The sequence below is a fragment of the Polyodon spathula genome, chromosome 15 (assembly GCF_017654505.1).
Source record: "Polyodon spathula isolate WHYD16114869_AA chromosome 15, ASM1765450v1, whole genome shotgun sequence".
NCBI lineage: Eukaryota > Metazoa > Chordata > Actinopteri > Acipenseriformes > Polyodontidae > Polyodon > Polyodon spathula.
In genome coordinates, this window is record NC_054548.1 from 25,528,644 (window position 1) to 25,555,198 (window position 26,555).

Genomic DNA, 26,555 nt, shown 5'->3' on the forward strand with positions numbered 1-26,555 from the left:
GAGCTAGGGTTGAAGCTAGTGTTAGAATTAAGTTCGGAGCTAGTGTTAGAATTAGGATTGGAGCTAGGGTTAGGGTTAGGGTTGAAGCTAGGGTTAGGATTAGGGTTGGAGCTAGGGTTGAAGCTAGTGTTAGAATTAGGGTTGGAGCTAGGGTTAGGGTTAGGTTGAGGTAGGAACTTTGTTTCCCTTTTTTCTGTAGGGTTAGATTATCTTGTGTCCTGTAAGAAGGTTGGTGTCTTATAATTTGTTGGTTAGGTTTTGTTTCATCCGTGAGTTTGCTGTAATGCTAAAATGTGAGTAGGTAGTTATAAGTGGAATAATCTTTTTGCTGTCTCTTGGCTTTTGTTCCAAGAATGTTTTCCTTATTCCTCTGAGGAAGGAACAGGAGTATCCCCTTTGCCTGAGTGCTGTGAATAAGATTTTGGTAGCTGACTGGAAGACAGTAGGCTGAGTACAAATTCTGTGGAATCTGAGTAGTTGTGATTTTATTAAACCTCTAAACGTGTGTTTAGCGTGGTAGCTGGTTTTGTGTAGTACAGTGTGTGTGTCCGTTTCTTTAAAATATACTTTAGTGTCTAGTTGGTGTGTTTTTGAGAATTTTTAAATTCCTCTATGCTATGTGTCCAAGTGCCCCAAATGTCATCTAGGTACCTGAAATAGTGAGTTGGTCTCTGTGGGCATCTGGGGAGGATTGTTTCTTCCCAATCGGCCATGTAGATGTTGGCATATGATGGCACAAAGTGTTTCCCCATCACTGTTCCGTTGGGCTGGAGGTAGAATTGGTTGTCAAACTCAAAGTCATTTTTTGTTAAGCTGATTTCCAGGAGTTTGATCGGTACCTCATCTGGTCTGGTTGGATCCGGATTTAGATTCAGACATTTCCTGATAGCTGCAATGCCTGCATTGGTCTCTTTATTTGTGTACAAGCTGTCTGTATCTATTGTAAAAAGAAAACCTGTTTGTGGTAGTTTGAGTGTTTTAATTTTTTCTATAAAGTCATATGTGTCTTTGAGGTAGCAAGTGTGTTTGGTGGATAGGGGGTTTAAAAAGTGATTATGTATTCTGCAATTCTATATGATTCGCTGTTGCAATCCAATACTATCGGTCTGTCTGGTGGTATGGTGTGTGGGATAGGCCATGTCTCTGGTGATGTGTATTTTTGGTAGCATGCAGGTCGCTTTGTGACGTACTACCTCAGTACTGGCTCCTTGTTTTTATATTTGAGTGTTTTATTTGTTCTCTGGACACTTGCCAATGGAAACGACAACTAACCAGAATTAATGTCCTTGAAGTAAGCTAATTATCAACAAAGATTACAAACAATTAGCGAATCTTGGCAAATGACACCGTCATGTAGAAGTTTCACTGCGCAAATCTGAAAAGCAGTGCCCTCTAGTGGTTAAATAGAGGGTATGTTAGCATTGGCAGAACAATCAGTGGTCCCTCCTTTCTTGTGTTGAATACCTTTGTATATTTCAAATTAAAGCAGACCCAATAATTAAGCAATGTATAAAGCTTGCTTTGTAATTCGCTTATAAACATGTGAAGGGTGCAACCCCTCTTTTATTAAAAAGCATTCTCAATGTGACACAGAGCAGTGAACTGCCCTACACATACTATCTATACAATGCAAAATCAACTAGGTTGAAAAAACAGAACTGCCAATTCAAATTCGATCATATTCTGCACAATGCTGTTCTGATCATGAAACCTCTTGATCTACAGATCTCCTGTTCACACCACCTATATAATGCCGATGTTCTGAAAGGTGAGTATAAATTAAATGCAACCACATGGTTTCAACACACGGCGACAGAGCATTGTTTAGGTAGCATGAAGAGGGTATACATGTATTATTAACAAGTACACCAATTGGTGCAACCGATAACCCGAGTAATACTTTAGTTAGACAGTCCTGTTTTGTTAATCGAGATTAAGGCAGGAGGTCTCACCCATAAATCCTTCTCAAACGGGTTCCTGAGCGTTACAGTGGGATGGGGAAGCCTAGATATTAGTATATGGTCACATTGTATTCCAAAGGAAAGCTGGTGGCTTGGTGTCCAAATGGGGCCACTCCCTCTGTTGGGGACATGGTTTGCTGTTAGAGGTTTAAACTGCTTTAATCGTTGCTTCAGGTTTCTACAGGCTGCGATGTTCAATCAAACACGTATGGTTTTGAAACAGGATGGGTCCATGGGCCAACACCACAAGTGTTGAAGTTGGTTGCTCCCCCAGTCAGACTAAGCTTTTTTGGGTCTCATTTTGTGCATTTTTGCCAAGCCAAACAGACACTTAGCCAGCTTGGCAACAGCATATTCTGAAACTACCCCTTCCCCACATTTGTTACTGAAAATAGGTGTTTTCTGAATTTTTTTAAAATGTGATTTTAAAAGAGTCTTTGCTTTGAAATGCACTACATAGCAGAGGGAACCCACAGGAACTACTGAATTTATCCTGAAATCATGTAAATCACTACAATTTAACACAGGTGGAGGCCACTTGGGTGTGTGAAGGTGATTGGTTACACCTGAGCTAATTTAGGATTGCTATAAGAGGGGGTGTGGACACTTACCCAACCAAGCTATTTCAGTTTTTATTTTTAATTTTCTACACATTTCTAGAATATTTTTTTCACTTGGAAGTTGTGGGTTAGGATGTGTAGATAAATGAAAAAAAAACAGAACAACTTTTTTAATTCCAGGCTATAAGGCAACAAAAGGTGAACATTTTGAAAGGGGGTGTAGACTTTCTATAGGCACTGTACCTCTAAATTTTCACAATTCATCATGATAGGAAAGACTACAAATCTGCCAAACATATATTGAATCTCAAACCAATCTATATTTGTATCTACAATCACCCCTGCTCCTTTGGAACGTGCATCTATTTTGCATTTGGAGGCATTTCCCCCAGGATAAGCATTTCAAAATGCTACCGTGTGCCTTTTTTCATATGACATGAACAGTAAAGTAATGTAATGTAACGGGTAACGCTGCTGCCAAGGTCTGAGGAAAGCACTGCATGATGAACTCTGAAGTTAAATGCTGTGATAGAAATCCCTTTTACCATCATCACTTCGGGTGTCTTGTGTTTCTGTACTGATCACACTGAAATAAAAGGAATAAAAAGTACTCTAAATGCATATATCTACAGAGGTTCTGGAGAATCAGAGAGGACACTTCCAGAACCAGCTACTATACACAGCACTGGACAAGTATTGCAGGACAGGTGAAAAGATTAGCCCATCCTGAAGCTCTGACAGTTATTCACAAGTCTCGCCAATAATGAACCACACAGCAATTGAAAGCCAGTATCTACAGCTATGGCCAAAAGTTTCACATCACCTAGAATTTTAGGGTTGCGACATAATTTAACAAAAAAACCCAAAAAACTATATGAACATAATGTAGACTTAATTAACATCATGTAATCAAAAAACCTAACAAGTATATTGCAAAAGTCTACCAGAAGCCATAATAATAGTACAGTATTTCATGTTAGATTTCAAAATGTTTAAATTTGTGTATCTGTCGATAAGCTTAATGAACCAGATCCCTTCTTGACAAAAGCCCAGTAGCAGTGAACAAGACAACAGACCAATAGGCTTGTAAAACGTGATTTTTATTGCTTTTTTTCTCCCTGTAGATTACTCAATGATCTTACGTAGAGTCTGATTCCCATCTATAGTAAATGTTTAATGTACAATAAGTGATTAAAACACATTTGATTGTTAAAAGACATGTCTTTACCTCAACAGATATGCATTTAATTTATTTAAATAGGCACATGCTTTTTAAACATGTAAAACCTGGCTTGTTGGACACCAACGGTATCTTTATAGGGGGGCAGTGGCTTTGTAGAGTTGCAATGCTTTACATGCAGTATATGAACTGCTTTAAAAAGAAGATTTAGTGCATTTGGGAACTTCCCTCTGAATAATAAGCTTCAGGAGGAGGAAGGGATTTTAATCAAAGCCACACATGGGTATTCTTTACAGCTGATAACAGCAGCAAATGCTAGAGATTATTGTAAAGTAGATTGACCCCGAGAATGCCAAATATAAATCCTTTACACATATACATTTTTATATATATATATATATATATATATATATATATATATATATATATATATATATATATATATATATATATATATATACACACACACACACACACACACACACACACTATTTTGGTAATGGTGAGCATGACCAAGTCGTAAGCACTTGTTGGAGTAAAAATAAAATAAACCCACCAGCACACATTTAAAAATACAGGTGTCTATTTCTTCAGATTTTTTCCCTAAAAATAACATAACATTTTAAAATGTGTCACAAGATTGTATTAAAACCAGTCATGCTCTTGTTTAGAAAAGGCTGACAGATCATTCATTGGCGGTGGCGTGTATAAAAACAGTTTGGCACTCAATGTGAATCCTGAAAATCTGCGTCAGCCTTTTTTTAAATACATATATTTACAAACAAAGCTATGTAGAGTACAGAAGAAACTGGTAGTGTTGTGTCATGACTTCTTCACTAATTAAAATCCAACTGCAATGTAGTCTTTGTTTTCTTCAAAAATTAACCTTTCAACAGGTCAGTACTCCAAGTACAAACATACTGCCAAGCATTTCACACAGATGAGAATTTATAAAAATTGGTTCAAAACCCTAGAATTGTCAGTTTGCAAGCTAACAGCTAACAGGTACCCTTGTAGTATAATGTAAAGTATAAAGATTGTGCAGTTACACTCTGTGTGTGTGTGCATGTGTGTGTAAATATCTTTGAAATACAACAGGAATAATAAAGCTGAGTGAAATAATTTTGCCTTGCTTTCTGGTAGCTCTTTCAAAGAGCTTGCACTTCAGCAATAGATTTAGAGATGTGAGTGAGTGTAACTGAAACTGAAGAGAGGAGCCAGCTGGTATTGGAGCTTCCTAGACTTCTGGGTTTGCAGTCTTGTGAGAAACATCTACTGATCAGTATGGATGAGAATCTTTGTGGCTTAAAATCCGGGTGCGACAGGCCGAACTTGTGGCACTTCGGATAACTTCCATCCACCTGGAAAACACAACAGGCCTGCTCAGTTACTGAACAATTAGCCTGGAGATATACACACACCCCTGGAAAACACAACAGGCCTGCTCGGTTATTGAATGATTAGCCTGGAGATACACACACAGGAGCACGCACGCACACACATCTGGAAGCTGGCCTACTTGTTTCAAAGCGGTTCGGTTCTATTCCCAGTACAGAAGAGTGAAAACTGCTCTTAAAACTTATTAATAAAGATTGCAGTGAAATTGTGCATATATTAAATTTGTAACATTAAAAAAGTTAAAAACACTCAAATAGATTGTATAAGACATTAAGGCTAATGAATTATTTTTCATTGAGAGCTGTCTGACCCAAATACCTAGAGTCAACTTTCACTTTTAAATGTTCACTGACTGTACTTCCTGCACAATGCCTTCAGCTTCGATTCTAGTTCATGCTGGAAGTAATCTGTGAGCTTCCTGAATAACCAGGATGAATTAAAACAAAAGTGAATATTACAAATACAAAACGAATATATGGATTTAGAAAAAAATAACAATACAGCAACAAGATCAGACCATTCCAAGCCTTTTTCATTATTAAAGTATTACACCATACCTCATTTTTATAGACAATGACACACTTCCTAGTCTCAGCTAGTGCCAATATTTGCACAGGTACGACTGCTTCCATGAATACACGTACCTTTCGAAAGTGTATTCACTCTCTGATCTGAAGTAGTACACGTGGGATTTGAAATGCAGTTTGAAGACATAATCTTTGTGAATGTTTTCCGACTCGGAAGGAATGGTAACAGAGTATCCGAGCAATGGTAGGCTGGCCAGAGGAAAATCATCCTGGAAGGAGAGAAAGATCGACATTACTGAAGTGTGCTGGTTTACTCATATTAACTTGACTAGTAAAACCCACATGGGACCATTTACAATTGTGTCCTTATAAAGTTGAAGTTAAACAATGCTTTCACAAAGTGGATGACATCTGTTTAGGGCACCTATGGTTCCACTCTACCAAGCATACAGTATGTGATCTGATCCCTTTCACAAAGCAATGTGACCATTGCTGTTTTGAAGTCGGGCTTCAAAAGGATGGGAGACCTAGTGACTAGACAGCAAAGAAAGTCCTGTCTAACCCTCCAATTATGGGAAAAAAATATGAATCCTTTGGTAACAATCTGAGCACTGTATTGTGTAACAGACATGTTGCTTATAATGAAGAACCTAGCATAGTATAATGTATGTATTTACAGTTTGATGGTATTAAAATAGATGTAGGTTACAGCTTACCTGATGCGATTTGTAGAAAAACAGGCTGAAGTTTGTGAAGACCACCCACAGCTTCTGCCAGCCATTGCTGTTTTTGAACTTTCTCAGCAAGTTACCCGACAGCTGATTCTAAAATCAGCAACGAGAAACAGAAGGTGTCTAACGAGGGACAGTCACCAGAATGCACCTGACCACTGTCCACTTTCAATTTGCTTTTGTTATAACATTAGACAAAAAAACAAACAAAAAAAAAGGACAGGAATTAAATATTTATCATTAATCCATAGTACGAAAAATTGAATTCCAGTCGATTATTTTGTTTTTATGTTACAAAGTTAAGGAGTTGCATGGAACCAAAATTAATTTTCCTTTTTAAGGTAGAAGCAGAGATATAATTGAATCTAATAAAACATGATTTAAGATTTGAGAGACAGACATGAAAGCAAAGCAGGTAGAAAATCATTTCAATAAAATTAAAAGAACAGATGAATACAGCAGCGCCTAAATAAAAACAGCAGCACTCCTCTTCTTCCTATTCTCCCTCTTACAGTCTTATTTCAATTCAAGCTGCTCTGCTGTTACCTGCACATGCTGGAATTCTCCTGGGTTTATTGCAGATGCCTATATTCATGTTTTCATGAGAAGAATTCCAAGCATTAGACTTGAAACATAATCCACTGGTGGCAGACCTAGAGTGCATTCCTATTCTCTGTAACTGTCAGCCCAGGGCATTACTGTTCCGAGGAGATCATTAGCACCCCCTAGTGGAACGATCTATAAAGACATTTAGATGCACACATTTTAAGGCACTTCAGCAATGTAACTCAGGACAACGGAATACATTTGTTGTTGTTGTATAGCTGCACTATATTGGCCACTTCTATATTTGGTTAATCTAGTTGCAATTTTATTAAAAGCTTCCCCAGGGGTCTCTATAATGGGTGTCCAATTGTGCTGGTTTGCTACATGGTGGGAAGTCAGGAGTGTGTAACATGTTCAACAAAGCTCCTTTAGCCAGGCTTCTTTATTTTATGCTATACTGTACACTGAGAATGTCTGACAATGTCACAACAGTTCACTAGTGTGTGAAAAAGCAGCAGATGGGAATATAAAACTATGCAGCAGATTTATTTGAAGTTATTTCTTCTGGAGTACTCCTTGTTTGCAAGTGATTCCAAGGAACATTACTCCAAACTTTTAGTTTTTTTTTTTTTTTTACTTTGGTAAACTCTACTTATCTTATTGGTCAAATCCTTACTGTTTGTTTACCACCATTTGAACTGTATTTCACTTCAACAGCCATTTCTCCCCCTAAGACACCTAATACTATCACAGGTGAAATATGGAGCTGACATTGTAGTTTATTCCATTCTACCAGGCTGTGCTGCTGGAAGCTTTACCTCTATACTCCTGCAGGTATCATAAAAGGAGAGGCTGTGCATTCGGTACCAGCAGATATGAGACATGGCAACAGGTCTCTGGTCAATGATGAGTCCAGAGAGGAGGGACTCAGAGGCACTGACAGGGCAAAGATCTTCTACCACAGGAGGACAGAGACACAGAAAACAAAAGGGGGACAGACACAGAAACTGAATAGGTAAACAGCACAGGAAGCATCCACAGCTTAAACAGCTGTGCCAGCAATCATTCTGGGGGTGAAGCTGTAGAACAGACATTAAAAACCCATGATGGAAACATCAAACTAAACCATTTCCTTGAAGGATATTTCAGGTCTTATAAATCACCAGACTTGTTGCAGTGAGAGAGTGAAAGTCCTACAACGGTTAAGGGAGTTACAACATGCAAATGTATTTCAAAAGTTCAAAAGCCAATTAATTAATACAGAAACCAAGTCCTTAATATATTCTAGACTTTCCTTAATTAATCCAGTATGTTGTCTTTTCCACACCAGCCTGCTAAGAGACTGTCAGGCTGTCTTTATATCCTGTACCATGGAAACATCCTTCAAACCAGAAACGGGTTTAGCCAATGAAGAAAGACCGCAGCACAGACGCACATGTTCTGCTGGTGTGAGAGGTGAATGCGATCACATGGAGCAAACACAAATCAGCAGCACATGGTGATGAGAGTACAGAAAGCATCCGACTGTCCTAAAGAAAAGAGTGTGTGTTCAAACTGTACTGGCCTGAGACAGAGACCGTATCCGTTATTTATTGCAAATTCATATACTGGGGAGAAGGATCAACATTTTAGTCCATTTCAAATCTTCCTCTACAGTTTCTATTATTCATAATGCTGCTTTTGATAAGGATCTGTGACATGGTGCAATAGTAAACAGATGCATGTTCAGCTTTAGCATAAAAAGCACCTGAACACCAGATGCAAAATAAAAGTACAGTTTTAGTAAAAGTCAAGACAACAACTGTACTCTGAGATGATCATTGGTCTTAACTGTCACTCTACTGTATAAAATTCCAACAGCCAAACTAAGCAAAGTAAATGAAACACATCAAGATACTGTCTCATGGTAGCAAATACAGTTTGATCACCGAGTGAGAAAGCGAGAGAAGGCTGTGAGCTGGTGTCTGAGATGGGTACCTCCACGGCAATGCTAAAGTCGATCATTGAAACGCTGGTGTTTCTGTGCCAGCAGACATGCACCGTGGTGTTACCACGGTGAGGGGACTGTCTCTCAAGGGAGGTTCGGGAAGAACTGAGATCATCCTCAGATTCCTGGTCTACAGTTGAGTCCTCTGGAGATTCTAAGAAATGCATTAAAAGTTGCATTGAAGAACATTTTGATGCAATGCACAGAACTGCCAACCCCACCATGCCAAGCCAAGGGCTGTGTCTTCCATAGGCTTGGGAACAGTACCACTAGGTGGCTCTGTTCTGCATAATTTGATTACAAAGTCATCATCAGTCTTGCACAACCAGAGAAACAAAAGTCAGCTTCACACAGATGTACATAAAAATGTTGGGCTTTGCAGATACAGCAAACCAGAAGGGTAGGGCCACTCTGTGGACTGCATGTGTGCCTACCATAGGTTTCAGAAATCAAAAGATCTAGGTTCACAGCTTCAAATTCAACTAAACTCCTCCATGATTTCTATACATTATATACCTGAATGGAAGCAGCTTCACCTGTGCTCTTTTCTTATCTTGTTCTAATGTTTGCAATCCTGCTGAATGGTTCTTATTAAATGAATCAAGTACTGTTTTATTTTCTGGGTTGAAAAGGGGCTTTGGTTGGGATTTTGGGAGCTGCTCTTCAGTTCTAGTTAACCGTCATAGATATATGAAGTGGGGGCTAGATGAGCACAAATGTATTTACAGTAGTAAGCACAGCACCATCTAGTGCACAGCAGTATATTAAGCAAACCAATACACTATAAGGAAACTGTCTATGAACTAGAACTGGAGAGCAGCTCGTTAACATAAACAAGAAATACAATTTACTTTCTTAAAGAAAACCCATTGAAATAATACTGCAAGCCATCAATGCAATACATGTGCAATTTGCAATGCAACAGACTGTGCATATTCAGATCAGAAATGACACTGAACAGAGCTAATTGCCAGTCCCCACACAGAGGGTTAGAAACCTCCAGTAACTGCAGCCAGATACTGTTTACTGGAAGGAGTAGACATTGTACAAAATATGCAAAAACAACAGGAATTCAATTGGATCATCAAGTTTCATCACTCCTAGATTAATTTATGAAAACAATAACCACTAGCCAACAAAACAATACAAAACCTGTTTTTTTTGTACATATTTATTTGTATAGTATTTCCCTGGATAGAAACAACCCTCTAATGCTGCTTTCCCGTTCCTGCGGGAGGCGGCTTGATAGTTTAATCCACTTACTGCTTTCTGGAGGGCTGCTTGCCAGCAATTCAGGGGCCGGTGCATTGCACTTCTCAGCAAGGTCAATGGCCATCTTAATATCTTCAATCCATTTATCCATTTCTGCAGCCGTGCTAGAATAAAGAAACCAGGGCTCTGGTTTAGGGAATAGGCTTACAAGTAAGATGCATTACAGTTTAGGGAATTTTAATACTGCTTAAAATAAAAGCTGCACTAATGGGTCTAGAAAAATGTATAGAATTTAGAAAATATTCAGTGGTAATGAATGAGCAAAAAATGGATACTTGAGAGATGTCTAATATATATAAAAGGTACTGTAACACTTTACGTGGTTTTGAAGCTTACACATGGCCACTTTATACTCTACAGACAATACAAAGAGAAGCAGGAGGAATCAGATCACACAAGTCCAAACTATTACACAGCAATGAAACTGTTAAACAAAAGCTGCATAGCAATTCCCATTCTCAACACAATCTAGGCTGATATTATAGTGGGGGTCTACTATTAGATTGTATTGTAGCGCTAATGTTTTCATAGCAAGTTAATAATGTTCTATTGGACCCACATTTATAACACATAAAAAACAATATTGTAACATTCCAATTCTAACTGAGCCTGAGGCACAAGGTACTGTCTCCTGAAGGGAAAATGGCTCCCTCAAGGGAACCCATTCCCAATTCCAGTTAATCTGCTCAGAATCTCTGCCTGTTTGTGTGGAAACATTAGCTGAACAGCACAGCGCTACCTTGCTGCTACCACCACAGTCTGACGCGGCCCAAAAAGAGTGAAACTGTGAGGCACTCCCCACTCATCTTCACTTTCTGTGATCTGAAAAGGAGGCAAAAAGATGCTCTTCAGCAAACAACATTTACAGCTGATAGTAGCTGATCTTCAACACCAGCTTCGGAGTACTAACAACAAATGTGAAGGCACAGGACAAAATGGTTTGTGGACTTGACTGTTTTAATGACAGTGTCTGACAAATTAATGAGATGTATAGATGCTGACATGTGAATGGCTACAGTCCTTTTCATTGTAGGTACAGCAATGCAAATGACCTGTTCAGGCTATTGTGGTAAGAACTGTAGTTCCATTAAACTAACTAATGGTACAGAGTCTTACATGTTCCATATTTAACATGCACATGTACAAATTGGTTACCGGCTATCTCAACTACAACTAGAGAGTGGTCCTGCAGCGATGTAATCTTATAGAGACTCTCAGGAGGCAGTATTTATGAATTCAATTACAGTATTTATATATACGTCAGATGCAAGAATGCATTCAGCTGTTACACCAAACATAATACCATCACAATGCTACATTATACAATGCAAATGATTAAAAACAAATTAAAACATGAGTTCTTTAAAATCTCATAAACTTATTGCACGTCAGTACAATTCAAACATGTTGGCCTGGCTGGGTTCAAGTTTTAGGTTTGTAAAATTGTATTGAAATGAGTATCTGTTCCTCCTCGCATTCATCAGTCCCTCACCCGCTGTGGTCGTGATTGAGTTTCTAGTGGTAACAAGATGTCCTGAAAAGGCTGTACTTACCGTCATACCATAGAGTTGGAGTTGCCCATGGACCTTAAACTGATTGGACGCGGTCATTCCTCTGCTTGTGTACAACAAAACATCATTGAACTGGCCAGGGGGAAAGAGAACACCACGATTATGTTGGATGAAGGAACATTTTATGGGCCTCCTCCCATAGAACTTGCAAGAGAGAAGTAGGGTCACTGGCTCCTGTTTCTACTAGCAGCTTTGCTTCCAAAGCTCGGCATGAGGACAGGACTGGAAACATGTCCCTGAAGGACTGCCCTGTATAAATATTCTATATATAATAAACAGATACAGTATATGCCTGTCCTTTGAATGTATAAAGGAATGTATAATATGTACCTTTATAACACTGTCCAGACAGATTCCAGTAATTACATCTCTTTACATGCATGTTTAAGGGCTAGACTTTTGTGTTGACATCTATTTTGGCACTGATAAAATCGTATCCATAAACATAAATCATGAAGAAAACAATAAGCCTATCAATTTTGGAAGGTATGAATGCCAAGTCATTTCAGAGAAAGATAACTTGTATGTACAGTATGTCCATTTTTCTTTTCCCCAGAAGGGGTGGAATACACAAGACTAGTTTACTGGTCTGTGGTTTTGGATAGAATTGTATTTCCTGGACATATAGTTAATAATAACAACAGTCTACCTTTCTTGTTGCTTGTCAATATATAAACATATATAGCTCAATAACATTTAAAAATGCAACATTAAGATCCAGGTTCTTTACATACCAAGAAAAACATGCGTTGCTGCAGGCCTTTTCCAGAGAGCTTGCTAAGGCAGCCCAGTCTGATGAATTCCTGAAGAAAAAAAAAACAAAAAAAAAACAACTTGGTCAACGGCAACTTGGTTCCCAGAGTGCACTCTGCAAGCCACAATACATATGTAGCCATGCCAGGCCACTGTTATGCTTACAGTTTTGTGACCACTGTTTTATATTTATTAATGTTCCAATCACACGGCATCCCTCAGGTTAAAACATGGGACAGCTTTGTATTGATGGGAAGCGATACTGTTTCTTTATGGAGACTGCACTCACCCGCCCTGGAATGACTAGGTTATCAATGCCGATCAAGTCCTTCTTCAGTTCCAGCAGCTTCTGGAAATTCTCCATCTTTATCATGGTGCCATGGAGCTGAGCTGCCATCTCGGAGATATCAGCCAGAGCAGCTAAATGAAAGAAAAACTAGCTGATGTCTTTGAAAGACCATCCATACAACCATGCAGAATGGAAAGTTATTATAAAATGATTGATTTTCCCAACATGATAATTAGATAATCAGACTGCCAGGCTATCGTTGCTTTCAACTTGCAGCAATTAATTTAGACAATTCTTTGTTGCTGTACAATTAATGAAGCATACTCAAGAATATCGACCTGCCAGGCATCCCCACTGTGAACAGCTGCTCTGCAAGACCGTGTCCTTTAGGTGTGCAAATAGGTGAGCCACCGAAAGGCTTTAATTAAAGGGTCGTCCCTAAACGGAGAGATGTGTGGATATGCATATGCCTGACATCGTAACGCAGAAGATGTTTTGCGAAGGAACACATTGCTGTCCAGAAGTAAAGGCAGTGTGGCTGTGTGACCCAGTTAACCTCCTGCCTGTTTCAAAGGGAGACAAATCGTAAGGTTGGGACCCTACCACTATATATATATATATATTATATATATATATATATATATATATATATATATATTTTCAGTCACAGATCAGCAGAAACTATGACAAGCGTTTTACTGTTTGGGAGTCAGGAAGCCCACCTTTAGATCTCCATTAGGCTCAGTATAAAAAGGTCCAGCATAAAGCAAAACATAAAAAAAAAAAAAAAAGTTTAAATATAAAAAGTTTGAACATGTAAAACAGTAACAAATAAATACCAATGCAAAGTCTTCATTTTGCAGACTTTTTGCACAAAATATTTATAGGATGAACACTTTGCATCTCTCTCTGCTTCCGCCACCCCCTCGACCCCCCTATTTAGACTGCACTTGCAGATCTCTTAATATACCCCTTCTACAAAGCATTGGACTTTACTGACCTACACACCATGTCACTGGATCCTCAGCTGATGCACTATCCTTGCACTATTGCACTACTAATATGCAATTGTAGACATAACTTGTTGCAATGCTTATTTGTTGTATCCTAGTTCATATTGTATTTTAATAGTATTACTTACACTTGCTGTAAACTATACTGTATTTAAATATGAATATTGCATTGTAACCCTGTAACACCTTTAAAAGCATCTGCCAAATAAATAAATAGGAGTGTTGTTTCTGAGGCCCAGTTTTGGAACTGCTGTCCTAGTCTTAGTGAAAAGCAAATGGCGAGCTAGTCTTGCTATCAAGAGTAGACCACCGATAACAATTCTGTGATGAGAAACGTTTATTCTAATGGATTTAGAGCATAAAACAGATTTCTGGCACTTAACTATTATCTGCATTAACACTACAAACAGGACCTGTGCTTTGAGGTAGAAAATGCATCCTTTATTAACAAATCTCTCCAATTCCCATTAAAACAGATGGATACTAATTATCACTGGAGATCAGAAATAGCAGGGTAGGAGAGGGAGTGCTCACTATTTTCCATATTGTCTCTTAGCGAGGCAGAAACCCAGCCTTGCTCATGATCAGCAACAGCGTAAAACAACTTCTGACAGCAAAGTCATCTTCTTCGTGCTCTGCTGTAACCAGGACTACTTTGTTTAACCCCTTCCTGTCTAAGTAGTGTAAACCCAGTATATAGGCCTTAAGATGTTCCAAGAGGAGATCCATCTCTCTCCTTCAACTCGGGGTGTGAAGCGTCGATTTCCTTTGGACTGCTCTACTTCTGGACCGTTTGGACTAGAAGTCTATCAATATCAAGGAATTGCATTAGTGGTCCCCAAGTGGCTCATCCAGTTAAAGCGCCGCTGGGAGTCACACAGCTTGGATGGTGCTGGTTTGCATCCAGGCTGTGCAAAGAGGCCGAACTTTACTGGGTACTCCGAAGGGGGCGTCACATTGGCGCTCCCATCACACAACAGCGAGCCCTAGTGGCCAGACACCGAGCACATTCAGAGTGGATAAGAAGCAGGGCTGATCTCTGCTTTCCAGGATCGGTAGCCTGAACCTCTGCTCTGGATTGCTTGGTGTAAAAGAGATTCTCACTTTAGGCTTGCGAGATTTCTCATACGTCCTCAGAACATCTTTGCTGGGTGTGGACTCGTTGCGGAGAGGAGAAAAAACATCAAATTGGACATTTATAAAAATAATTAAAATAAGAGAATTGTACTAGCTTCTTTAAGTATTTACTTAAACACGACATTCGCTTTAAATGCCTAGGCAGTTCTCTTAATGTAATTGTTCCAATTTGCCCAGGATCCTTCCTGAAAAAAAAACAAGGCTTTCTCATGTCTCGGATCTGATTGATCAGAAGTGAATCCCCACCCAGCCCAGGTGTTAGCTGTGACCGCCCTGCCTCTGCTGTACCTCTGGAGTCCCTGAAGTCAGCGTGATTGGGAGGGTAGTGCTTGCAGAGCCGCTCCAGGATCTGCTTGTAGTGCATGAGGCGGTGGAGTGGCCTGAGGAAGAAGACGTTGAGGGGGAGGTAGCAGACCTTCTGGAGCTCAAAGTCCCTGCACAGGATCTCCTGCCTCCGCGAGGACCTCGCCGTCTGCTCCAGCTGCACCAGCACCTCAGAGTGACTCTGCAGGAGTGCTGTAAATTGCTGTCAAAATAAAATACATCAAAATGACATCACTCATTGTAGAAATAAAACACAAATACCCATTAGTTCAGGAACAGTAATACATATTTGTAGGATCAATACATATAATGCAATTTCAGAGGGTATAAGCACTCATTCAACATTACCAGGTTTTCATTGTTGGTGTGTAATGAAACAGACATTGACATGCTGGCTCTCTAGTTTGGCACAACGTTACACTACCCCACCACCCCGATCAAAGCTCCAGAATACATTCAACACAGGAAACAGAATTTACAAAACCCACAAACCAAAAAACAGTTAAGTGAAAAGTGCACAGAAACCCAGGCATATTGCACATTCCTTTAAAACCCAGTGAGGCTTCAATAGCCACCTCTTACGATTGTCCTTCCGCTCAATTTGAAGGAAGACTAGAACTTGACCTATTCTGTATTCCACCCAGACAGCCAGCACACCCTGCTGAACACAGAGCAAACTGTGCCATACCTTACTCTAGCAGCAGGGGTCACTGTTAGGCAGGAAAATTTACTTAGACGCTGCTAATGCTGGAAGAACAAAAGGTGGGAAAACTAGCTATTCAGACACACAACCTTAAAAGAAACCTAATATAAAAAGAAATCCCAGTAGGGCTCAAAACAAAGCCTTTAGCCTCAGAGAGGTGGGAAAGCTGTGTACTCGCTCATAATTAGTTTTGCACTGTGGCCTGGCGTGCCTCTGCTTCAAGCCATCTGTTTTTCTGAAAACAGGAACTGTTCAGTGCCATACATTACAATGCTAGATTATGTACATGTATTACCAGCATTGCACGGATTAACACAAGACTTCACTCACACACTGAACACGGACATCACTGGTATTATAAAATAAACAATTCAATCTACTAGTCTTTCGAGTGACAATAAAAATGCACTACTGCATTAATACATTACAGACTGGCCCAGAAATGTGAGAATTACCTTCATAACCTCCAATCTGGTGCACAGCTAGAGTGACAACATTGCACATGTCTGCAAGGCCGCTAAAACAACACTTGAACAGGTCTGGCTGTTCTGCCGTCGTTTTGGTTTGAGCGCGCTGTTTCACTTACAAGACTTTCAGAATACAGTCTGAAGCCTTCTTAAGACCCACTTTGCCCACACTGATAGTGCTGTACAGAGCTCATTTTGAAAGCCAGACTTACCTTCAGACCCTGTATGTTCTTCAGCATAACATCCCCAATCCTCTGATAATCTCCCTTAATGTGAGCGTTGGAGCGGCCTTCCCTATCACAAAGAGAAGCAGAGCACTATGTTATACTGAGGGACTATTACACACAGAAGAATGTTTCCCTTCGTTATGGGACTGAGCCACCTTGATAAATACAGGCTAGCATGTGGACAGAATGGTTTCTGTGCGTTTGTGTGACTAACGACTCCACTGTCATACATATTCTTTTATTATCATTACTGAGCACAAAAGTGACAGATAATACATAATGTCCTTATTGCTTTCAGGGTTGGGTTCAATTCCAATTGCTATTTTAAATCAAATCCCAATTTGAATCATAATGGTCGCGATTATTCAACTGCTTTAGCTTGAAGCCAATCGAATTCACAACAGTGACTTCAATTTAAATAATCTGTTGCCACTGTGAGAAGCTCATTTTAAGAGAAGACTGCCAATTGTAATTTTAATCAGTGATGCGTAGGAATTGATTAAAAGGGAAGGGAAATTTGAGATGTATTTAAAAAAGGAATTGGGATTGATCAAACAGGAATTGACCCCATTCCCAATTGCTTTTGAAACAAAGAATCTCAAATCCCACGTGTTTGAATAGCCTCCTTGCCACAACAGTACACTCATGCTTATTCAACTGCTGGTTATACCAGCAATACAATCACCACACCGCATTGCTGCCAGATGAAAAAAAAAGGTAGCCAGTGAGATTTCTTCGTTAAAAAAAAAAGGCTCATCTATCACATCAGTCTCAACATCAGAGATTTTAACTAGAAAATATAATACTATGAAGCCCTTATAAGGCATGCTGACTACCAGGATAAAGCCCTCTATTGTATTTCATTAGTGATAGAATAGTGTTCAGTAAAACCGGTTTAATCTGGTATCAGGTTATTCAGTGTGCTGCTGGGTTACGCTGTATTGAGAAACTGAACACTGGAGCTAAAAAATAAGACAAATAAAAAGGTGTCAAAAGGACTATTTGAACACTGGAGACCGTTAGATTTACAAACCATGCCGGACTCCAGATTGTAATTTGTATTACACCATTCGTTGCAATAGGGATTAAGTCGGAACCCACAAATGTTGCCGAATTATAAAGAATGCTGGTTTGTAGCTAGATTAGACAGGATTTACTGTACATTCCAAGTGTGCTCTGCTAATTTTGCCCAGCAGGTCTCACTACTGGACAATGGTGTAACTGAAGATCTCCAAATACGAAACAGTCTAACAAAACTACACTTACATAGAATGTGTTATCATGCAGATCGTGCATGAGATTTTGTCTTGGTATACTGTTGATCAGTCCTACTGTAGAAAGTAAAACAGTGTCGGGTTTCATTCCCCCCGGTTTTTTAACTTTTCTTTCACAATCTGATCAACCCAATTGACTGCAGAGTGGGGACCCATGGAGCTGTAAAGGTAAATTCGATTGGAACATTCCCCAGCATGGCAAACGCCTGCATGTTCAGCTGTATCCTCCCGGCAAGGGCTGCCAATTTGCTACCACAGCACCACAGTGCACTGGATAAACAGCTTTGTGTAGATCTCCTCCTGCCCCAAAGGGCTATTCCAGCCCATGTTTAATAGGGTTACTTAAACTATCAAATATTTTGGGACCTGCTCAGGAGTATAGTTAAGATTGGAACCAAAAGTTGGAATGGAAGAGTCAGCGTTGCTTACCCCAAGCTTTGTGGTTAGTGGCACAAGTATGTTTGCAATTATCCAGCCTTGACTCATCCCAGTGAGCAGCATAAAATGAGGTGCCTGGGGCGAGCAGGCAGACAAGCAGTCTGATAGGAGGTATAATGTAATGTAAATCCTGCTTGGCTGTATTGTCATGGTGACCAGAGTTCTATAGGTCATGTGATGTGCTGTACCCACATATATACAGAGGTCCACATGGGATTTTGCTATATTTTCTATTATGACTGGTGGTGATTCCTCCAGAGTTCAATAAAACTGTTACTGTCTGGCCATTCAGGGACCTATTATGAATGCATTATTTATAATATACTACCGTTTATTACTGCAACAGATTCATACAGTGATAAGCACGGTGCAGCACGTAACCAAGCAACTGGCATACCGTTAGTTTATAACGTTTAGGGAGGCACAACATTGCAGTGTGTTGCAGTTGTTTTGTGCAAGGGTGCGTAAACCACATATTCTAGTGTTGATTTGATAGAAACCATGAATGATGCTCTGCTGGGTCTGACCTACAACATCATGGCATATCTGCTTTCTTTATTTTATAAATATACTATTTTTCCCAATGCATGTTCTTCTGCACCTGGAACAAGACTCCGCAAGACTCAAAGTCTATCAGTCTGACTCGTCTTACCAGAGTGCAAGCCTTTGTTCAATTTCTTTTAGGAAACCAGAGTGAAAAGTATGGAGGGGATTGAAGTTGGAGAAGATGAGGTTTCTCAGCGAGTCAGGCATTGCTTCATCTTTGCTCACAGCATTTTGGAAGGACTAGAATGAAAAACACAACACTGGGTTAGCTAACAATGATCTATCCAAAAATAACGATCAACCCAATAACATGGATTCCTTAGTGCGGGGTGCACACTCTTGTTTGTTTGTCCATGCATGTGAATTTACATTTCATTGAGTGGGAAATAAAATGACAGCCAACAATTCACAGATCTCCTGTTGCAGTAACTGGCAAAGGCAATATATGTGTTTTCCTGTCTTTGTATCAACTCGATATTATGAAGAAACCATTTCATATTTTCACAAGGGGTCTTGGGAGGACAGAAAGCAGCAGTCAACAGAAACACAAGTTTAAAAAAAAAAAAAATTCATAAACAGTTGCCAATAAAACTATAGGTTTAAACCTGCCCTCTGGCTTTTAAAATCTATTATAGTTTGGGAAGCGGAACACCCAAAACACATCTACACATATTAATTTCAATTATTCTCTTCCCATGTACATCACATCTTGTTCTTAAGTTTGCCATATGCTGGTATAAACAGATCAATGAAATATTTAAGCAAAATCGGATATTACATGTTCCGGCTGCTTTGCATAAATCAAATACAATTTAAAAGGAAGGACTGTGTTTTTCAATGTTCATATTATGTGGCTTCTTCAGAGGTATGATTAAATGCAAACTGTTTTATGATGGCGATATGCAGTTACCTTAGAGACAGAATCATGCCCATATAGGTTATAACAATGTTCCTAAAGATGTACTGGCCCTTGTAGCGCCATTCCCTATCTTACCAGATCACTTGAAACAATTTAAAGTATGTTTTATGAAGTGCTTAGCGCGACTCTCATCTATCCTGAAGCTTGGTGGTATGCTTAAATAATTTGCTGCAGTCCTGGCATTAGCGTCTTCATTCTTTCCAGTCAGGTAGTAGAGTGTGCACAAGTTCCCCAGAGCTAGATTTTACAGATAGTAGCTGCTTGGGTTGCTAGGATACGGTCTGCCTGGTGCCACATGCAGGGATGAATGAAATAATTTTCGTAAAATCGAAGTAGTAATTATATACAGTAAATTAAACAACAAGACCTCTCTGGTTGTCATCTCGTGCCCTTTTCTGAACCAGAAGCTTAGTCATTCTGGTACTTTTGTATAGGCTACAGTATTTGTGCATTTGTTTAATCTTGCAATGTTACTGCAATAAAAACAATTAAAAAAAAACTTACACATTTGAATTACTGAAATACCAACCAACTCTGAAAGATACTTTAGGGAAATGTTTCTGTATATTGTGGAAAATGTTGAAATGTTTCTTATATATATATATATATATATAATATATATATATATATATATATATATATATATATATATATATAGATATATATATATATACACATATATACACACACATACACACACACACAGTGCCTTGCAAAAGTATTCAGACCCCTGACCAATTCTCTCATATTAATGAATTACAAATGGTACATTGAAATTTCGTTCTGTTTGATATTTTATTTTAAAACGCTGAAACTCAGAATCAATTATTGTAAGGTGACATTGGTTTTATGTTGGGAAATATTTAAGAGAAATAAAATAAAAATCTAAGAAAAATAAAAAAACTGAAATATCTTGATTGCATAAGTATTCAACCCACACCACAGGTTTCAAAACACACCTCAAGTAAATTGCAAATGTTTAAAACAAATAAGATTCCAAGAACTTATGTGGTTATTAGTCTTTGAGAAAATGTTGTTCTTCACAGACAAGGAGGCAGTACTTGAATGACAGGCAACTTCTACTGCAGTGAGCAGGCAAACCTGGATTCCTGCATTTTTTTTTAAACAAATCAGTCGTTGAAATTTTATTTCTGGAACCTAAATCGAAAATGCATTAAGAATTAACTTGGGTAACTCAGCAGGAGGGAAAACAAGAGAACGGCAAAACACTGCAAGAAAAACTTTTCAGGTAAGGTAAAACTGTTTATAATTGATGCCCAACATTACTTCTGTAGTTGGGTAACTGCTGAAATATTCAGGGACATATCAAAATGGTGATATGAATTTGCATCAGTTGGCTATCCGATAAATGCCAAGGCTGCTAAGTAATGCATAAAAGACGTTCTATAAGAAACACAGTGGCTAACACAGTTTATAAAAATAGAAAACAAATCTAACATATATTTCATAAAAATAGTCAGTTTGAGCAGTTGTGGATGAAGCACCAGATACCACAACAAACCGGCAATGGTCGAGAGAAGGTATAAAACATTTTTTAAAAAAAGAGCTGAAGACAGAAGCTCCATTTTGTACAGAATATCAAAGATTTCAGCTGGAACTCACCACTGTGATGACCTCAAGGTCCTTTAAGTATGTTCGCTCTGTAGTCAATACTTCCTTGGCAATAAAATAGGCTTTATCTGTGGGGAATCTCTGTAAAAAGTACAAAAATAATTCTGTATAAAGTCCTCATCATTCAGCCTATATTTACAATGTGCTAAATCTATTACCTTCTTATAGTGGGCTGTAAATCCACACTGACATGTACATATACAATTGGGGGGGTGGAGATCAACAAAAATCTAATTACACTTGAAGTTGGACAACTTTTTTGTTTTGCTTTTTTTTCCCCCCCAATGTATTAATTCCCACCTGGAATCAGCTAAAATCTAAACATGCTCACATGTGATTAGGTGCTTACCTTCCTCCTGCCCTCGTCCTCATCGTCGGTCCGGACACAGCCAGCGTCATTCAGCAGGGGGCTGGCGTAGGGAGAGGGCTGCCTGCCATCAGGGCTCAAGCAGGGCGACAGAATAGACCTCTGGGCTGTCAAAGCTCCGTGTGAATTGACGGATGTCTCTGATAAACGCGGGCTATTGTTCACGGGGCCTGGGAGAGGAGAGAAGGGAAAGAAACATGTTACAATTAAAATACAAGGCACCCTTCATTTCAAGTGCATGCGTAGGAGTAAATTAGCTTTGGTATCTGCTAGAAATAGGTTTGAATAAATGCATTATAACCCACCTAGCTAAGCGTAGAACTAATATAACAATACCACTGCCACTGCTAAAGCGTTTTGCCAATGATGGAAGCTTTCAGTCACACTACAGCATTGAGTAATTCACATATTATACCAAGTGCCTTTTTAAAACATATTTGCATAATTCTTCCTTCGGATCACTGGAACCTAATTGGTCAAGTATTCATTCCTTTAAAAAGGCTGGGAATAGAACATGTCAATCCTATCTAGACTGCTTACTAGCTGGGATACAAATGTGTCGGCTATGGTTTATTATGCACTAGGAACTAAGCTATTACTCTTTATCAATTTGGGGGGGGGGGGGGGGGGGGGGGGGGGGGGGGAAAAAAAAACTTACCAAAGAATTCTGAAGACAACTAAAACTCACATTAGTGGTATGAAGCTTGCTTACATACTTGCCTGCCTTTGCTTTCTTTTCCAATTATTTCACTGAGTTGATACAAACAAAAATGTGAATGAATCACAGACTGCTTTAGTTCTAAGTCTACCGGAATGAATTGAAAAATAATGGTGAGGGGACTATGAAGACAGATTCAAAACTACAAATCTTTCAACTTCACATACACACTGTTTATATGCTTGATAAATATATATTTATATAGATACAATAAATGTGTATTATGTAGAATATATATTTACTTGGCTATACAATCACACAAACATACACAAATACCAATTCACATTATTCTATGCACACATATATATTTCTATATATGTGCTATATATAATAAATATATACAAACTACAAACACACTGAGACTACACCTAACACAGCATATTAGGGAGGATGGGTCATTCTAAAATCTAGGCAATCACAATACGAACATTGTTTGGCCTCTAAAGAAGATACCAGAGTCCCACTTGACAAAGGTCAACGTTTATTGACACTAGTAAACAACCATATACAACGTTAAAAAGTGTAGAAACCCTTCATAAAGAAATAGCAAAAGTCATAGAAAAAAACAGTGAGTTTGCATAGTAACCGCAGTACACACTACAAAATACAACATGTTATATATGAGAGAGAGAGAGAGCGAGAGAGAGAAAGCACATAAACCCTTGTGTGTGTGCAGAAACATTTTGTGGTGCTGTCAAAAGGACACCCACCTATTGTATGCGACAACTACAGTGGACTGGTGGTTAGGTGATACAAATTATTATTTCTTTACTTATTTTTTTCAAAATCACTCGTGGTTAGCAAAGCCCATTTTTCCCCCTAGTGTTTTCAAATTACAGTTAAAATGTTAAACAATAAAAAACAATTTATGTGTGCTTAGAACAGTGTTAAAGTCTTGGCTTTCCCCAAACATTGGCAGTTATAAAAAAAATAAAAATCAAAATTGTAATAGAAAAATGGGACAACCGGCTACATGCAGGTTGTAACATTCAGTGCCTTGAAAAAGTGCTTTGTTTATCTGTAGTTGTGAGAAATGCAGCACACTCATCAGGAGGAGCTTCATTCTTATGAATCAGAATGCAGTATAGAACACGAACAGAGAAAGCTGGTCCAGAATGAAATGTTCCTGCACAGTAAATCAGATTCAGCAAGTGAACCTGTACGATGACACATGTGTATTACAAAAGACATCCGTTATGCACTTGAAGTACGAAATACAGAATTAAAAAAATACACAAAAAGCAGGGTATCCCAACCTGATGAATGCGCTACCTTACATTTTCATGGCAAGAGATCATAGGGGATAGAGAAACTGAAACCAGGAACACTTCCACAGAGGAATTGCTTGTTAAAGAGCTTGAGAAAGCTCATGAATAAACAGAGACATCATGCTTATGTACAAAGTGCCCTTCTTTCGACATGCGGAAACAACAGGTAGTGTGGACACACAGAGGCCCATGCGTTTACCAAGCAGAGGGGTTAGGAACGGTGAGTATTCAGCAGGCCCTGGGGCTGCTGGACGGCTTGTGAGGCACTTGCAGTGGTGAAACTCCCTTTTCAGCAAGACAAAAATCAAGCACCTACTTTGTGGAATACCAATCCGCACACATTTATGTGGCAAACTATTGGCTGTTATTATGTTTGAGTTGCCATGCAAGTACCATCTGTAGGCCAACACCCAGGGCTCTGTCAATTGCAGCAAGTCGCCCCTCCCCCCTCTGTTTGCAGTGATCCAGTTACTGATGTTATAGTCATATAAACAATACAATTCTAGTGGCTTCATACATTTTGTTTGGGTTGGAAACTACATATAAAATCACATTACCCTCATCACTAGATCCAACAAGCTTCCTTTATTGCCATCACCATTAATTCTATACAAATAATATAAAATTGGGGCGGGGGATGAGCCATAAAGAAATACACTAACATAATTTGAAAGATTTATTTATTATTTGTTTTAACCTGCTGTATCTGCATTTTTGGTGGACAGTGGGGAATAGCAAATTACTGTACAAGTAAGCCTAGATGCCTAACCCCTAAGGTATCTGGTACATCCCAAGAGGAGGTCTGAGGGGCTTCTACAGAAACAAGTGCCTTCAACACTCGAGTCAGCACAAGCCTATGACTGAGATGTAAGTGGAGAACGAGGAACCATGGGATGGCACGGGTTGTTTGTTTTTAGACAAATGTAATGTGTGACGTACCCATCTTCCAAGATCCCAACTCCCAGTCTTTGGATACCCGGTTCGGTTTCCTTTCCCCTTCCCACCCTTTACCTGCTAACCGGATCACTGCGTTCCAGGAGCAGCAGGCTCAACACCCCCACACAAAAGGTTAAATCTGCAATCAACACAACAAACCAACAGTGCACGAACAAGAGGTACACCATGCTTTGGAGAGAGAAGAACAGGACAATGGGAGACTCTTCCCTCCCCAAGCAATACATGCTGACAGAACAGTGCTTACACTGGACAGAAAATAAAAAGCTGTCTTAATACAAAATACAAAACAACCCTCCCCCCGCCAAGAAATGACAAGAATGAGAATGAAACCCCCAGCAACTTTGGACTTATCCAAGAAACAAAAAAGGAAGGGAGAGGAGGGAGGGAGAGGGAAAAAAAAAAAAAAAAAGTTTTTTGGGACGGTTTTCCTAATGAACGCTGGAGAAGGTGAGAGAGTCATGCTTTGTTTCTGCCATGCTTGGGTATTTCTGTTAGTGCTTTAGACATTCCATCTTAGCAGGAGATACAGGCTTCAGACAATCAATAGGTGCTTGCACCACACTATGTGTGCTAACCTGAGTGTTACCTCATTACTGGGTCTTACCCGAGAGGACCCGCGCTAATCACAATGCCCATTCACATCACCCTGAAGGGCTGGCAACCAGTTACTGTATTAGGAATCTCTTCAGTAAAATGGAGCTCTGGTTTAAAACTAAAAATTTGCTTTTTAACCAGTTTGTTACGGATCGTGTTTTGATACACTCTGGAAATACAGGTTGACCAAAAAATTAATGCAGGTTATTCTTTCTGCAAAATGAAAAATGCTTCACGGGAAAACTGGACTCAATGTATTATTTGTAAAAACGGTTTTGTGCTTATGTGTCATCACCATATTTCACATTTTCTTCTTATCTTAAAATTTAGACCAATTATTATTCTTATTTATTTCCCCCTCCCCCATTTGGAATTTCCAATGATGTTTTTTTTCTCCTCACCGCAGCGAGTCCCCACACAGCACAGACGTTCTGAGGGCATGTGAGAGTCCTCCGATCTCACAAGCCTAAAGCCAGAATCGCTTTTACGTCGAGCAATCCAGAGCAGAGGTGGGCGAGCTACCGATCCCAGAGAACAGAGATCAGCCCTGCTTTTTATCCACTCTGAATGGGCTCTGTGTCTGGCCAGTAGTGTTTGCTGTTGCGTGATGAGGAGAAGAAAAATCTTCCGGCTGCCGATCCCCCACCCCGGCAGCGTCAGAGCTAATGTGGCTCCCCTTTCGGAGTCCCCAGCAAATCCCGGCCTCTTTGCACAGCCCAGACGCAAACTGGCACCGTCCAAGCTGTGTGACTCATCCTGCGCTCCCAGTGGCAGCGCTTTAACTGGATCAGCCACTCTGGGACCCCCACAACAGGGACGGTACATTCAATTCAAGAACTCCAACTCACTGGAGTGCTTCACACAGTTTGACAAAAAGTATTCCGAGGTAAACAGAGTCTCACATGTATTAAAAAACTTCAACTAATTTTCTCATGTTTTTTTTTCCAGATTTTTTTCTGGCAGAAACATGACAACTTGGTGGTGTTCTGCCAAATGATCTTACACTCTTACACACCCCTGACTTAATTTGACTACAATATCCAGTATAGCAATGCATTTATATTGGATTAGAAAAAGGGAAACCCCATCCAAAAATCAGCGTTTTCTCTTTGTTTTCTAAGTGAATGAAGTGTTATTGTTTTTTCCTACATCTATCAAGGTGCATGTCCTCAAAGATAACCTGGTTTCATATTCTG

General features: G+C 39.3%; 1 protein-coding gene across 4 annotated transcripts in view; it reads right to left on the minus strand.

The window, feature by feature from the left end:
• Positions 1-3,600: 3,600 nt before the first annotated feature.
• Positions 3,601-26,555, minus strand: part of LOC121327777 (FERM, ARHGEF and pleckstrin domain-containing protein 1-like) — a 103,300-nt gene continuing 80,345 nt past the window's right edge. For all 4 annotated transcript variants that reach the window (XM_041271983.1, XM_041271980.1, XM_041271981.1 and 1 more), the window contains exons 14-27: positions 21,805-21,992; positions 21,447-21,536; positions 19,011-19,144; positions 16,632-16,713; positions 15,214-15,451; positions 12,776-12,906; positions 12,468-12,536; positions 11,716-11,805; positions 10,902-10,984; positions 10,154-10,266; positions 8,881-9,044; positions 6,343-6,450; positions 5,744-5,895; positions 3,601-5,062 (exon numbers count right to left, since the gene is read on the minus strand). In XM_041271983.1, the coding sequence (XP_041127917.1) occupies positions 4,981-5,062; positions 5,744-5,895; positions 6,343-6,450; positions 8,881-9,044; positions 10,154-10,266; positions 10,902-10,984; positions 11,716-11,805; positions 12,468-12,536; positions 12,776-12,906; positions 15,214-15,451; positions 16,632-16,713; positions 19,011-19,144; positions 21,447-21,536; positions 21,805-21,992 (1,724 nt within the window). In that variant the 3' untranslated portion in view covers positions 3,601-4,980. The remainder of the gene's footprint in view (positions 5,063-5,743; positions 5,896-6,342; positions 6,451-8,880; positions 9,045-10,153; positions 10,267-10,901; positions 10,985-11,715; positions 11,806-12,467; positions 12,537-12,775; positions 12,907-15,213; positions 15,452-16,631; positions 16,714-19,010; positions 19,145-21,446; positions 21,537-21,804; positions 21,993-26,555) is intronic.